Source organism: Peromyscus leucopus, chromosome 17 (genome assembly GCF_004664715.2).
Source record: "Peromyscus leucopus breed LL Stock chromosome 17, UCI_PerLeu_2.1, whole genome shotgun sequence".
Lineage (NCBI taxonomy): Eukaryota > Metazoa > Chordata > Mammalia > Rodentia > Cricetidae > Peromyscus > Peromyscus leucopus.
The window spans coordinates 50,198,066-50,214,174 of NC_051077.1; the positions used below are offsets into that span (position 1 = coordinate 50,198,066).

A 16,109-nucleotide genomic window follows, 5' to 3' on the forward strand; every position below is an offset into this window, starting at 1 on the left:
GTGGGGGGTGTCATCTCTGGGCTGCTGGTCCTGAGTTCTATAAGGTGGGTTGAGCAAGTAATGGGAAGCAAGCCAGTAAGCAGATCCCTCCATGGTCTCTGCATCAGCTCCTGCCTCCAGGATCCTGCCCTGTGTTGTAGAGTATTATTTTTAGGTGTGTTACTTTTGTTTATGTTGCCTTTGTTTAACTCTGTGAAGCTGTGTTACTGTGCCTGTCTAAAACACCTGATGGTCTAATAAAGAGCTGAACAGTCAACAGCAAGGCAGGAGAAAGGATAGGCGGGGCTGGCAGGCAGGGAGAATAGATAGAAGGAGAAATCTGGGAGGGAGAATAAAGGAGATGGAGGAGGAAAAAAAGAAGAGAAGGAGGAGTAGTCCGGCGGCCTGCCACCCAGCCACCCAGCCACCCAGCTACACAGCTAGCCACAGAGTAAGAGTGAGATTTACAGAAGTAGGAGAATGGGAAAAGCCCAGAGGCAAAGGTAGACAGGATAATTTAAAGTTAAGAAAAGCTGGCTAGAAACAAGCTAAGCTAAGGCTGGGCATTCATAATTAAGAATAAGCCTCTGGGTGTGATTTATTTGGGAGCTGGGTGGTGAGTGCCCCCAAAAGAGCAGAAACAAAGGACAACAGCCCTGCTTGAGTACCTGTCCTGACTTTCTTCAGAGATGATCAGCAATGCTAAACTGTAAGCCAAATAAACCCCTTTGTCCCCAATTTGCTTGTTAGTCATGGTGTTTTGTTGCACCTATAGAAACCCTAAGACACCATCCTTGGCCTAATATGAGTTAGCAGATAATAGATTAAGCATCCTGATAGATCCAGTCTCAATTTCAGGCTTTCCCTTAGTTAGTGGATTGTCCTCCACTTTACAAAAAACAGCCCCCAACTGATGAAAGGGGGAAATGGAGACTTTTGTTCACCAAGCTAGCCAAGCTCTAGTTAAAACAAAATAAACAAACAAAAAGCACTCAGCAAAAAGACACACTGCTCCTAACAAAGAAATGGAGCCTTCTACTAAGTTCAATCTACTATCTAGTAGTCTCAGACCTAGTGGGAACTGCCAACAGAATAAAGTGTCCACCATGAAAGATTCTGAGTTAGGGCTGAAGAATTGGGCAGAATAATCAAGTTATTAATTTTTAATACTGGAAGAGCTGGAAGCTTTGTGGTATGCGTGCTTTGGAAGAAACTAACAGCTCTCATTGTCCGTGGGTAAAATCCAGCTTGGTAAGTCTTGAGATAATAGAACACAGCCAGCATATCAACCCCACCCCCCCCCACCCCGCACCCCCCACCCACGCATGCCACTTTCTCCTCCTCCGACATGTTACACTATATGATGAACCAGTACACCTCTGACTTGGAAATGGCCTCAGCTAAGTGACACTGCTGTAAAGCTCAGGTTTGCTTTTGTTTTGTTTGTGGCTCTACCAAGAAAGTGGAACTGTGTTGTGCTGCCCTCTGGTGTTCATCATTTTAGATGCACTTTGGTGGGCAAAGCAGAATCGTCTGCAGAGTTTCAAAGCCATCTCTTAGACAGCCCTGGCCAACAACTCAAAAGGGGCTTCTCATGTCTGGAACTGGGGTTTTTGTTAGGTGGCCTTTGGCTCTTAAGAGGGAATTCTGTCAGCCCAGATGAGAAAACTGCATTAAAACTGTATATGTACATTTAGACACTGTATTATGTGCACTTTTTAAAGATAGTTAGTAGTTAATGTGCCCCTTTCAGCCATTTATATTGCTATTTTACCCCCTCCCTTCTCCCGTACTTACCTTCCTCTCCCTTTCCGTTTGTCCCCATCACATCATTTGTTTCTCCTCTTCCTACCTTCTTCCGTATTTACCTCCCTCTCCCTCTCTAAGGAGCCCCTGCTCCCATTTCCTGTCAGATCACTAGTATGCAAGGAACATTACGTAGACTCAACAGGTTCTATTTGTACATACAAATATACACATGCATACAATAGCAATTAATGTAAAACGAGGCCATGGATTTGAAAGGGAGTGTGAGGATTTGAAGGAAGCAAAATGAAGGGAAAAACATAATTACAATCTCAAAAATAAACAAGAAGAATTTTTCAAAACAGGAATCTGCAATATGAAGACTGAGCTTCTTTCATAGACTCCAATCACAGATTTAAGAGGTTGAAGATCCAACATCAAGGGTACCGGAAATCTTGGTGGGTTTTATCCACCTCTCCTGTAACACATTGCCACTGACAGGGTAAGAAGACACTATGCACTATATGAAGAGTTTTCAGTTCCAGGGTTCTGCTCCAGGCTTCAATAAGCTCAAATCTGTTTTGTACTAACACTAAAAGCATTTATTTTGTCAGGCAGTGGGTAGTGGCACACACCTTTAATGCCAGCACTCCAGCACTCGAGAGGCAGAAACACTCGAGAGGCAGAAACAGGCAGATCTCTGTAAGTTCGAGGGCAGCCTGGTCTACAAAGCAAGTTCCAGAGAAACTCTGTCTGGAAAAACCAAAACCAAAACAAAACAAAAAAAGCATTTACTTTTTCACCCATTGTCTCACAAGTATTAACCAAACAATTGTAGGAGCTATTTGACTTTTGACATATTTCAATAGAGTAAGTGTGAAAGCAAACATAAAACTCCAGCTGTTCTCAATTAGTCCACATAGTAACAGAACTAAAAAAATAAAAAAATTTAAAAAATGCTACTCTTTCCACTCAACTGTCTCATATCATAAAGTATAATTCATAATTATAAAAAGTATGTTGTTTATTTAGTGGACTTTAATAATGACTTTAAAGTTTTAGATTCAGCTCATAATGCAATATTATTAAAACACACCAAAAAAAAAATCACCTCTGTTTGTGTCTTCAAACATTTTCAGAGTTATAAATATATTCTAAGACAAAGTCGGAAAAATGTCCTAAGAATAGAGTCTAGCAGTACTTAATTAGAACACTTTTTTTTTAATTTTGAGGAAATAAAACACATTGAACTCTGTCAAAACACAAAGATTTAATTTGACTTTTATCTTGGCTGTCATAAGAAGAAATGAGTAAAGTCATGGAGAGTAGAGGTCTAGTGAGCTTTCACTCATTCTCGTCATTCTTCCTCTCTCCAAGTTGAGGGAGGGAAGGAGGGAGGGAGGAGGGAGGGAGGAGGGAGGAGGGAGGGAGGAGGGAGGGAGGGAGGGCAAAACTGACTTAATAGTGAGGTTCACATGCCTTATTATGCAAGGGTGAAAACTCAGAAGGAAAAGTACTGATTAAGTAATGTGTTGAGATTAGATCCAAGGCCACTAAATGAGCCCACTGACTCAAGAGATAACCATTCTGACATATCTTCTTCATGTGAACCTGTTCTCATGAAGAGAAACAGGGTAGAGAAAAAAAAAAAGTGAAGAAGCAGATAAAAGAATGGGAAAGTTTTCTTTTTCGGAGGTCACAGAATTGAATGAAATTGACTAGTGCATAATTAAACTTTTACATACTTAAATAAGGATTGATTCTTATTAAAAGCTACATCATTGCCAATATGATAGTGAGTGGCACTGCATTCTAAAGGTCATTTTAAAATTTAAAAAAAAAAATCAAACTATGACATTTTCCTGTAAAAACATTCCACAGCTGAAGGCTAGATTCTCAGTCTAGTCCATACACACTCCTTCTGGTAATACATACTATTTTTAAAACATAATAATGGTGAAAACAACTCAGCTAGATACCACCACCATGCCTAGATCCAAGCCTACTTGTACTTCTGTGGACTTTCAGTATTGGTGAGGAGTTTTACATGAGGAGAGTCTGGTGGAAGCCATTCTGGCTGATCAAAAGAAAAGACAGGATATGATAAGTCAGCAGTGGGGAATCACACACCAGATATTAACATTACAATTCATAACAGTAGCAAAATTACAGTTTGAAGTCCAACAAAATAATTCTATGGTTGGGGGGGGGATCACCACAGCACGAGGAACTGTATTAAAGATTCATAGCATCAAGCAGGTTGAGAACCACTGCCATAAGGGAAAAGGGATCACATGGAAAGGGCTGACTTGGCAGAAATTACATTCACAGCTAAAATCCTTTATTAGACTTGTGACCCGGGATAGGTTCCATAGCAGAGGATACCAAGGATACAGAGCAGCACAGACAGAAGGACACAGGGAAGCTAGGAGAAAGGGAGGAAGGCAACAGGCTAGTTATAACAACTCCTGACACAGGAATTCCCAAGGACATTAACTACATACGGCTCGTCAACTTCATGGAGGGCTGTAAAGCCTTTACATGTAGAACTCCTGGGGAGAGGAGAATCATTCTTTTACGAGGGTTTCCCATGCTCTGGTGGGCGACCCACACACATGAACACAGGGGCAGCATTAACTGGACTTGGTAGGATACCAGCAGCAAAAAAAGCACAACCTAAGGTTGGGAGGGGGACATGTTGGAAGGATACAGAAGTTGGAGGTGATAAATTGGGTGTGGATATGATCATATTTCATTCTACACATGTATGAATTTTCAAGAATGAAGAAAAACAACACAATAAGAGAAAGTAAGAAAGTATTGTCTTAAATAAAAACGTGACAGTTATCTTCCAGTACTTAAAGTAAACCAAATACTTATCTACCCTTTAAATTCCCACAAAGTCCATCTGAAAATTAGTTTTGCTGGCTGCAAATGAAACTTGGTGCTGTGAAGGCACTCTTAGTATATTTTAAGATTAATCTGTTGCAAAATGTACACTTAATTCTTTCTTTTCCCTACCAATATGGCATATTTATCAGGTTCTGCCCTGTGCTTAATTCTTTAATCTTAACACCAAGCACAAGGAAGGTCATGCCTCCTGTTAAACTCTGACCACAAAGATGATACTCAGTGCCCCAAGGACAAGAGATCTGTATGGGAACCAATGAAGACAGTAGAAACTCCCCTTAGGAGCAGTACTCTACCTCTTCTACCCACAATACCTGGTGAGGGGATCCTACCAATACTGAAGAGCACAGAGCAATGTTGGGAAAAGCTGCTACTGGAAATCTCAAAAACCAATGTTAAACAGTAAATTCTGTCACAAATTTATCTAACAGTAACTTTCTTGACTCAGCCTCTAATCATGTTTTGAGTTTTTAGCCTGATACTGGTTGCATATTTCTTGAGATTTCCTAGCTATGGATTTGTGGGTTTGGTCAACAGTGTCCACATTAGCTCACTCTTCATTGGGAGCCAGTTCCTGCCCCCCCCCAACCCAGCAGCACCCTGAGAATCCCAGTCCTACCTACTCTTCCGCCTCTGCCACCTGGCTTCAGACCAGGCAACAATCTTGGGGAAGGGGAGATGAATCCTTACTATGCACCAAACACATGAGAACTAGTTAGTTTTAGCCACTGGAATTTACCTGAAGCCTAGTCAAAACAGAAATGATCAAATTTATTCTCATATGTCAAATCTTCTATTTATAATATTTTGCAATGAAACAAAAATGGAAACACAAATGTCAATCCTACTTCCATATTCCATGCAATTTTAGCATGCTTAGTGCTTAAAACTGTAATTTAAAAGTTTTTATTTATAGACATTTAATTCCATGTACATTTTGTAATAATGAAACACTGAAAAAAAATAAAAGGGATTACTGAGCAAGTTAGTCATGTGATCAAAACTTCAAAGTAGTATCTTTGTATCTATCAAAGATATCAAAGTACTATCAAAGAAGTACTCTACAAGAGTACTCAAAGATAAGTATAAACAAGATACTGGTGCTAAGATAATGATAAACCATTCCTTTTCATTTTAAACTAGGTAGTAAAGAGCAACAATGAATTTTTCTGGAAAGAACCAGTATATACTTCATATTTCCCCCGGCCTATTTAATGAAGCTTAACTATAATGCAATGTGAATTTTTTAAAACCTTGATGTGTTTCTACATCATCTTCTCATTTACCTGCTAAACATGCCTTCAGTTAAATCTGATTAATGGTAACCAGCCTAGTCACCCATGATAGAGGAGCTCTGACTAATGGAACATATGCTTGCCCAAATGGTACAGAACCTGAAACAGTATAGGGCACTATTGGGATCTGGTAAATAAGGATACATACATCAGACAAAGATAGAAAAGCAGTGCAACATGTAATGTGGCTCTACCTACTAGAGGTTATTATATTAGTACTCATTCCATCATCTTAATTAGTGAAAATAGCAGGATAAATAAGGCCCATACCAATGCATTTACAGAGCATCATTACTTAAAGAAGAATCACAAAACAAAGCAAAGCAAAACAAAATAGCCCAAATCAATTAACCCCCAAGTTAGCCCTTCCCTGTAGAAAGCATGAGGACAAGCTGGATTTAGTACTTCTTAGTCATGCTGCTGTGCTGCTGTTAGGGCGCAATGGTAGAGAAGAGAAGGGAAATGGCGTATTAGTTTACCCCAAAGGGTTTTTCTGGCACTGGACCAGGTAGTCAATGGCGGTGGCCTATGCAGGACAGCAGTAAGGCAAAGGGAAGAAGCATACACTAGAAAGAATTCACTCATCTTCTGAATGATTCAGCCTCAGAATGGCCATGCTAACCAGTCACACACATACTAGAATAGAACAGGCAATTATGATGCAAGAGAATCTACATCCAGAATTATGAACAAACACTTACCACCTAGAAGGAAAGTTTATTTTTAAAATGAATCCAGAGGGAAAGATAGGAAAAACACATTTTCATATGGTTAGCACTTATGATAGCAACTAGAGATCCCACACATTTATAATGGTATGCATTGTATAACAAAGAAAATCACACAAAACCTAAACTCTAGACAACCCTAAGGACATAGCATATACTTTTACACACTCAACCAAGGCTGAGAACTAATTAACACCAAAAATACAATCCAGATACTGATCCAGAGAGATTTACTGTAATTACAGTTTTCCCTTTTATATCAGTAACATGCTACTTTAGGCAACTGCTAATTGTCTACATTCGGCACAACTAAAGGCAACACTAGAATATTCTTGCATTCCAATGTCAAAGGAAATGTAATGATTTGTTTGCTCACTTCTTTGTTGTTTAGCAGTGCACCTCTGTGGAGCCTGGCTGGCCTCAAACTCTCCATACTCCCACCTTAGTTTCCCAACTTCTGGGATTCTAAGAGTATGCCACTGTGCCCAGTGCAGGATGCTTTATTGGATCCCCTCGAGAGGTCCGAAGCTGGCATTAGGACAGATGGCCCTGCCCTTGTGATTCTGCAGCTTTGGTTAGACACCAGGAGATCTACAGTGTGTCTACATTCAACCACAGCAGGTTAGCTGAATAAAAATTAGATGTCACATCCATACTTGCTGCTTTATTTCAAATTATTTTGAGCAGTAAGAGGTATGCTAACTTCAAAGTATTATTAAAGCATTATGAGCTCTTTTTTAAAAAGCAATCCAGGATTTAATAGAAAAAAGTCTTCCAAATCCTACAACTTTTACAGACATTATATAAGAACCTCAACATTTTTCAACAAGAATGAAATATTAGTACATTTTTCCATTATCAAATATTTCTTAATCAAAAGATGATAAATACAGAACTATTTTATGTTAATGGGACTTAAAAAACATCCAATGTGAAGAGGCTTCTTTATACTAGGAATCACTGGATAGGTCAATGTGATATGGGCACATCTATACTCATAATGATCCTTTTTGACCAAAAAGTTAGGTAATGAAAGTATGGATTGAAAGGAAAGAGGGGCAGGAGGTACCTGTCATCATAATTCAAAAAACCATGTTGTAAAAGCACCTCTTGTCTGACTATAGGAAGGGAGCGGACAGTCCACAGCTTAAGTCCAACCCTTAAAGGTTCTCACTTAGGGAACTACAATACTTTCATTTCGGGACTTCTGCTACATGTCTCCAATTCACCAAATTACTCTACATAATCCTTTAAAATATGCAAAAGAAAATGAACTTGTGAGTACTTTCAGATATGTTACCATGGTATTAACATTATGATCTAGTACTCAATTTCCCCAGACTTCGCTGCTGGGGGAACCCTTTCTCCACCCTAGTCCTCTGATAACAGCTAGTTCAACTTAAAGGTCCCATAGAGCTCCACACTAACTGCTTTAGAAGGAGCTCTATGGTATCAAGAGAACAGTGTAATTGTTTAGGATAATGGAACAGATAGCTGCTAACTAGTAGTTTTCACATAGCCTCTAAAATTACTAGGTAAAATATATTAAGTCAAGGGTTGATATATCCAATTACACAGAAACTTGAATTTTTCCTTCAAAATACATGGACCTAGAACTTTGTTCTAAATAAATATAGATTAGTTTAGATTTTCATAAAATACTCTCATTTCCCAAATGTGAACTTGAAAACTAAGTGATAAAAATATTGTTTCTATTACAGGTAATAGTTTATCATTATAAATTTATGATATATATCTTTTATTTTAAACAGAAAATGATATACATTGGTTTTTGCGGTAGGTTTTATTTTGATATTTTAGCTAGTTAACAAAGCAAGTGAGTTGAAGAATTCAGAAAAGACTAAACTGATATACCTATTAAAACTTAAAAAACGGCAATTTCAGTTCTAACTTATATTATCTTTCCAATATTGTACATCAATCACTAGACTACCTAGCCAAAAGACAACAAAACAAAACCCAAAACAAGTAAAGCCTCTGCCTGCCATCTGGTGGAGAAAGATGATACAGAATACACACACTGAAACCAAACCAGGCACCTACAAAATACAGCTTCTTTTTAAAATTACTCTCTGTGCTAGCATGTGGAATGAAAGGGATATTTCTTTTTTCTTTTTTTTGGAAAATTTGTTTGTTTGTTTTTTTGTTGTTTTTTGTTTTTTTTTTGGTTTTTCAAGACAGGGTTTCTCTGTGTAGCTTTGCGCCTTTCCTGGAACTCACTTGGTAGCCCAGGCTGGCCTCGAACTCACAGAGATCCGCCTGGTTCTGCCTCCCAAGTGCTGGGATTAAAGGCGTGCGCCACCGCCGCCCGGTGGAAAATTTGTATTTATCTACACGTTATGGGCATGCTCGACAGAAAAGGCAAGGAAGGGCAGAGAAAACTACATATGAACACAAAAGCAAAGACAAGCTGGTAACGTTGCAGACTCCAGGAGGCAGCATCACAAACCCACACTTACGTGGCCATGCAGGTCTGTGTTGAGGAGCATCATGGCACAGGTGAGGCAGTGGACTCCATCTGCAAAAACAGGGGCCACGGTTAACGGAGCGTACACCGAGCTGTGCTGGACACAGCTAACGTTGTTTGGAAGGCCGACCGTGGACGAGACAAACGGTAAGGACTTCCGAGGACAGCTGAATTCCTCTAACGATAGAGAAATTGGGACCTCCTCTCTGAAGGGCGATTTGGCATTGCATGGGCACAGCCTCGAGCAGTGTCGCTTAACACGGCAACTCTTCTGCGGCCTGACACTAAGGAAACAACTAAGGATCCACACGGACACAAGAACACAGGGACAGACAGACGCTGCTGACAAGGGGAGACAAACGTCACCCTCCGGAAACAGGCGTTTGTGATGTTGAGTGTATTGGGAACGCTGTGCAGAGACACAGGCTGGAGTGACAAGATACTTGATAATCAGTTATATGGGAAACACATTATGTTCAGTATGATTCTATGGAATGCAAATATTTCTAGAAGAATACATCAAAATACAAAGATATCGCTGGATCACAAAACATTTATTTTTATTTTCTCAATTTTCTGCAGCATGTGGTATCAATGTGAAAATAAATCATCTAATACTTAAAGTATACAGATAGTAATACACATACTTTGCAACAAAACCATATTTAGATTGTGTTGTTCTTCTAGGACATTATAGATAAAGCCAAAACTAAAACACTGAAATAATCTGGGAGGATTAAAAAATTAAATATTCAGAAAAATGCAGTCAAAGACTGAAATAACATTCCCAACTTAAATGGGAATATCACTTTCATCTTACTTTATAAAGTAATATAAAAAGTACACAGAGCTAAACATCTTACCTTCAAATATCAGGTTAGCTTTTCTCTTTACTAACTCTTAACCCAAGTATAACAGATGATAATAGTTTTAGAGATATGGCAAATGCACAGGAAAGAAGTTTGTTTTTAAAAGCACATCTTTTATTTTAGTTGGTGGTTTCTCTTATGTAATGTATATTTATTCTCATTCCATTTGCTGCTTCTCGGGTCCAAAAGCAGTTCCAGGAATTACTGTAAAAGTCAGCAGCGGACACTCCAACACGCTCCTCAGGAACGCACGTACCCACTCCCACAGGCCCTGCTGTACTCTCAAGCACACTGACATCCTCTTAGACTTTCAGGCATAATGGGAACAACTCTCCTCCACCTCTTGGGTTCTCCAGTTGGTGCGGACCCGGTGATAGAACTGATAAATAATCGGTTCAAATAGTACCAGTTCACACACAAGCATGTGACATTGATGATCAAATACTGAACTGATAGCTAAGGCCTGACAGGGTGGGCTGAGCAAGGACTTTGGTTACTATGAGTCTCTATTCAGAGAGAATTACTGTTCCTTGTCCATCTAGTCCTAGTAATTTATTCCAGAATTAATAAACTTGTGAGAAACTTTTTCACATTTAAAAGTGAATATGCTTAAAACTTGAAATTGTGCATTGCTACCATACTTTAAATGGAAAAAGACTCTCCTTCTGGGTAGACCAATAGTTAAATAGTTAAATATTACTTTACTCTGTAAAAACAGTACCACAAACAAACTCATAATTCACTAAAGCCATAAGTGAAAGGTAGCTTTAAAGACTTTAATTAATATCAAACAAAAGCATCATAGATTCAATAAAGCTTTTATAGAGATACATAAATATGCAAAAGAAATTACTAAGCTAAACACACATGGATTTCAGAAAGTATAGTGATTAGGACTGCTATGAAATAATCCTTCTATACACTGTAAATATGTATTACTCTCATCAGTTAATAAAGAGCTGACTGGCTAGTACCCAAGCAGGAATTATAGGCAGGCTAACCAAACTAAGAGAATGATGGGAAGAAGGACAGAGTCAGAGGAGATGCCAGCCACCCTCTGAGGAAGCTGGCCATGTAAAAATTGTAGTAACAAGCCATGAACCATGTGGCAAGGCATAGATAAGAAATATGGGTTAATTTAAAGCATAAGAGTTAGCTAGTAACAAGCTTGAGCTATTGACTGAGCATTTAGAATTTATATTAAGTCTCTGAGTCAGTTATTTGGGAAGCAGCTGCCAGTTAAACTGAGCAGCCGGTTGGGTCAGGAAACTGCCTATGTATGACTATAAGTGAGAAAACCAATAATGTATTACAAACTACTTTGTACATCAAATTCTGGAGTGGCAAAGCTCAGCATAGAAAGACAATATAAATAAAGTACACTGCCATACTATGAATTTTTAAATAGAACAAAAATAATTAAAAGAACAAAAAATATCATGTTATTAAACATTCCTTAAAAAGACAATATGAAAAACTAAAATGAAAGGTAAAGAATGGCAAATGAAACTAATGATTCCAACTTGGATTTAAATAAACTAGAAAGAGAAAAATTAAATATAATCTCATATTTTTTACAATAAATGTAACTTTTATAATAAGGAAAATAACCACAGTCATAAAAAATTTCAAGCTTCTCATTCAATTACCTTGTGAGGTGATAGTGTCTGGATTACAATAAAAATATCTATTGGAGAAATGTATTAAGACTCTCTCACGCTCCTGCGTTTCTCCCACAAGAGAAAATGCTTTAAAGAAATACCTGAGAAAGAATAATAAAGGAGAGAAATGTTTAAGAAGTTTACATTTTTTAAATATTTGACAATTAAGAGAAAAGCAAGGGAATAATTAGACAAAAGCATCCTACAATCCTCTCTCCATACTTCCTAAAATATTCACTAGATGGTTACTCAATATAAACAAACCATTATTTAAATTCTACAAAATGTGGGCAGGACAAATGTCTCAGCAGTAAGAGCCTGCACACAGCCTGAGGACTAGAATCCATATTTAATGCAGAAAGGGAGATTTGGTAGCACGCACCTATAATCTCAGAATTCCTGCAGAGATGAGAGTTGAAGACACGAGAATGGCCCAGTGGTTCGTTCACAGGCCAGCTAACCTAGAGAACTCATGGTAGCCGCAGAAACCAAGAGAGGCCTGCCTCAAAAACAAGGAGGGCCAGGACTGACTGTAAAAGTTGTCCTCTGATTTTCACATTTGCTGTACCACATGGATGTCTGCACTCCCCCCAACATTTTACACATCTATGCATGTGAGCTTACACACACACACACACACACACACACACACACACACACACACAACGAAAAGAAAGAAAGAAAAGAAAAGGGAAAAGGGAAGAAAAAGGAAAAGGGAAAAAAGGGGAAAGGGGAAGAAAAGGGAAAAAGGGGAAAGGGGGAAAAGGGAAAAGAGGAAGAGGGAGAGAGGGAGAGGGGAAGGAAAGGAAAGGGAAGGGAAGGGAAGGGAAGGGAAGGGAAGGGAAGAGGAAAGGACAGGAATATAAATTTCTATAAAATATGTCATGGTAAGAACAGAAAGGCCAATATATTAAGAAAACCTGAGAAAGGCGGGTGATTTCCAATTGTAATTGTCAAATGGTAGGTTTAAAAAGAAGAAAAAACACTTATGACTCACTTGTACAATCATACCAGCTATGTGTTAAAACCTACATATCAGGTTTCCTTAGTCATGTGATCTCCATCTGTTACTAAAATGTCAGGTGCACTGCTTTGCACACAGCAGATTTGGGTTAATTTATTTTGCCTCTTTTCACATCATCATTGATACATGAGGCTATAAAGTACGTGTAATGAACCTGATCTTCATGAGACTTCAGCCTCCTTTCTTACCAGAGATTTGCACTTCATGATCCTAAAGCATACCGACCACTACTTTTAACTTTTGAAATAAACACATAAGAGCACAAAGCACAGGTACAATTCATTCCTTTACTCTTGGATGTGTTCATTAACTAACAGTCTGCAAGCAGCCAGGAGCTATTGGACTAGAACCACCCCCACCTCACCTCCCAGGCTTCTGTTGTCTGACCTGCAAAACAAAGGGATGGTACTGGATGATCAGAACTCTCTGAGATTCACATGTTTTTCAAAGTAGTTCCTAAGATTAAATGCTCACTAGATTTTATGTTCATCAGCTCAAATGTGAAAAATGAATACTGGTATGTTTTCACTTAAAAAAAAAAACTCATCAGATAGTAGACCTTACAATCCATTTCACGGATAACGTCCTGAAGACTTTATTGGTTGAGCTATTTTTATTTCATTCAAGAGTTAATAACAACGTATAATTGGAAAAGATTTTGTACTTGCTATTTTAAGGAAATACTTAAGGGACAAAAACCTCTAATTTCACAGTCAGTATTCTTTTTAAGTGCCGGACCCCAAACTTCTTATTCAACAGAATTGAAAGTACGGTCTCAAGGAGACATGTGTGTGCCTGTGTGGACTGCAGAAGTATTCACAACAGATGAACTGTGGATGGAATACAAGTAACCACTGATGGATGAGTGAGCAGGAAAACAATGGATGGCTATACAGTGGGGTATTACTCAGTTTAAGAAGGTTAAAAAAAATCTTGTGATAAATTACAACATACAAAAACCTTGAGACCATTATACCTAACAAGCCAAAAAAACCTCCAAATATTTTCTGATGTCAGGTATACGAAGTAGTCAACATAGAGAAAAGAGTGGTTTCTAGGGAAAAGGAGAGTTACGTATCAGGTAGTTTTAGCTCCCAGGGGAGCAAAGCAAAAGAAATTAGCGACTGGCAGTTGTTCAACTCTATGAATGTATTAATGCCAGTGACAGTGTCCTTAAAGTGGTTGATAAGAAATTTAATTGCATATTTTAACTGCAATAGAAAAATTAAAGAAACCCTCAAAAGAGACATTTTTTCCTGGATTTGATTTCAGGTCATACTGTCCTATGCTATATGGACTCAAGTTTATTATTATATGCAGAATGTCAGTTCATATTTATTTCTTTTATATTCTCTGTTTAGGATCCAGACTCTCATATAAACCCACAAGCAAATGGAATCGGGGTGAAAACAGGAAGCAGACCCTAACCAGAGCACATGACTCCCTCTGCTAAGAAGTCGTGACTTAGAGGTGATGAAGAACAGAAGTGATGTTTCATCATACCTGAGAGACTGATCCAGCGTCATCCCTGTGAAATCAAAAAACTTCAGATACTCTTCCGCAACTAGTTTACTAAAGTCATTGCTGTAAGGAAACAGAGTAGAGTTGTTTATTGAAATGACAACTATTCAGAAGAAAAGAAACAGAAAAAAAAAAAGTTCAGACAGGCAACAGCCTTAAGAACGTACTTTTTGCCTAGGTGTTTTGCAACGTCTGATCTTTTGAATCTGTCTAGATGATACAAGCGTTTGGCCAAGCGTTTAGCTGCTTCCACGTTGCTGTTCGTGCCGTTACTGAGACTTTCTGTGGTCTCTTTTTCCAGAATTTCAGTGCTCCCCATTTCAGAATGAGCATCTGGTCGTGTTTTCACCTCTGCATGGCTATGGCCACCACTTAAAAGAAGAAAAGAGAAAAGAAAACAGACAATTTTTCTTGTACAGCAAAAGAGAAATAATGGATGAAGATATTACAACAATGTAACATGAACTATATAAAATTATCTTAAATAAGACTGTTTTCTATTTAAATATTTCACAACAAATATTCAGGTACTCTATTTCTAAGGACTATAAAAATAACTGTCTCAGCCAGTGGTTCTCAACCTTCCTAATTTGGTGACCCCAACTGCAAAATTGTTTTGTTATTACTTCCTAACTCTAATTTTGCTACTGCTATGAATTGTCATGTAAATATTTGTGTTTTCCAATGGTCTTAAGTGACCCCTGGGGAAGGGTCATATGACAACCCCAAAGGGTCGGAACCTACAGGTTGAAAATCACGGGCCTAAGACCTAAACAAATAATTCTGATTTTAGGACATTATTATTTTTAAGTGTTGAAAACGCCAATAAGTTTCTTTTTAATGTCAATTTTATCTATTGATATGTACCATATTGGTAAATAAAACAAAATATAAAGCATTTAATATTTTCATAAATAATTCACTTTGTGTAATATACTTAATACACGTTTTTGGCTAAAAACAGTTCTCTAATAATAAAAAAATTAAGTGATTTACATTTTTTTTTATAGATTGCTGGCTAGCTCTTAGAGGAAAACAGGATTATCAGAACCACCTGTTGATTAAATCTCTTAACTTATTGTTTTGATTGAAGTATTTTGAGAAAATCTGTTTTCACACAGATACTTAAGTACAAAAATTTATCTTTTAACATTCCTTTTAAATAATTGTGGATATGCTTTATATTTATATATATATGAGAATAAGAAAAAACATAATTTCTTAAAAGACAGTTGTAATATAAAACTTATCCCAATACGCTTTTGTACTCATACATTAAATTCAATCCTATACTTCTCTTTTCTGTCATATACCTCTAAGTGGATCTTTTAACCATGTGTGATTTTTCTATTGCTATGTTTTGTTCTCTTATAAAGTATTTGTAAACAAGTCTCATCACACAATATTAGAAAAACCCCTTGTATTAATGTTACCACCTTCCTCAGAAATGTAGTTAAGTACCAGGAAACTGCTAAAATGCCAGTGAGAGACGGGTTTCCAAATTATTTCAATATTTTATCTTTAATATTTTATTTATTTACTCTATTTTTGAGTCATGGTTCTATTATGTAGTCCTGGCTGGCCAAGAACATACTATATAAACCACACTGGACTGAAACGCACAGAGATCCTCCTGTCTCTGTCTCCTGAGTGCTGGGATTAAAGTAAAGGCATGTGCCACCAACCCTGGATGAATTTCATTTACCAAAACGTCGACTTTTAATAAAAATTTCAATTTAACAACCGTCCAGTCATTGGTTGACTGTCTCCCTTAAACAGCAGCTCCTCCCCAGCCCACGATCAACAGGACCCAGATCTAAGAGTGGAGAGCAGAGGAACGGGCTATTAGGTCAGACTGCCTTTTACACCCACCTCTGTGGAAATTTGA

At 37.9% G+C, this 16,109-nt stretch overlaps 1 protein-coding gene across 1 annotated transcript in view; it reads right to left on the reverse strand.

The window, feature by feature from the left end:
- Positions 1-16,109, reverse strand: part of Psd3 (pleckstrin and Sec7 domain containing 3) — a 449,956-nt gene that overhangs the window by 210,332 nt on the left and 223,515 nt on the right. Inside the window, 4 exon segments of the mRNA XM_028883856.1 lie at positions 9,139-9,197; positions 11,665-11,777; positions 14,204-14,284; positions 14,389-14,592. Coding sequence (XP_028739689.1) covers positions 9,139-9,197; positions 11,665-11,777; positions 14,204-14,284; positions 14,389-14,592 — 457 coding nt within the window.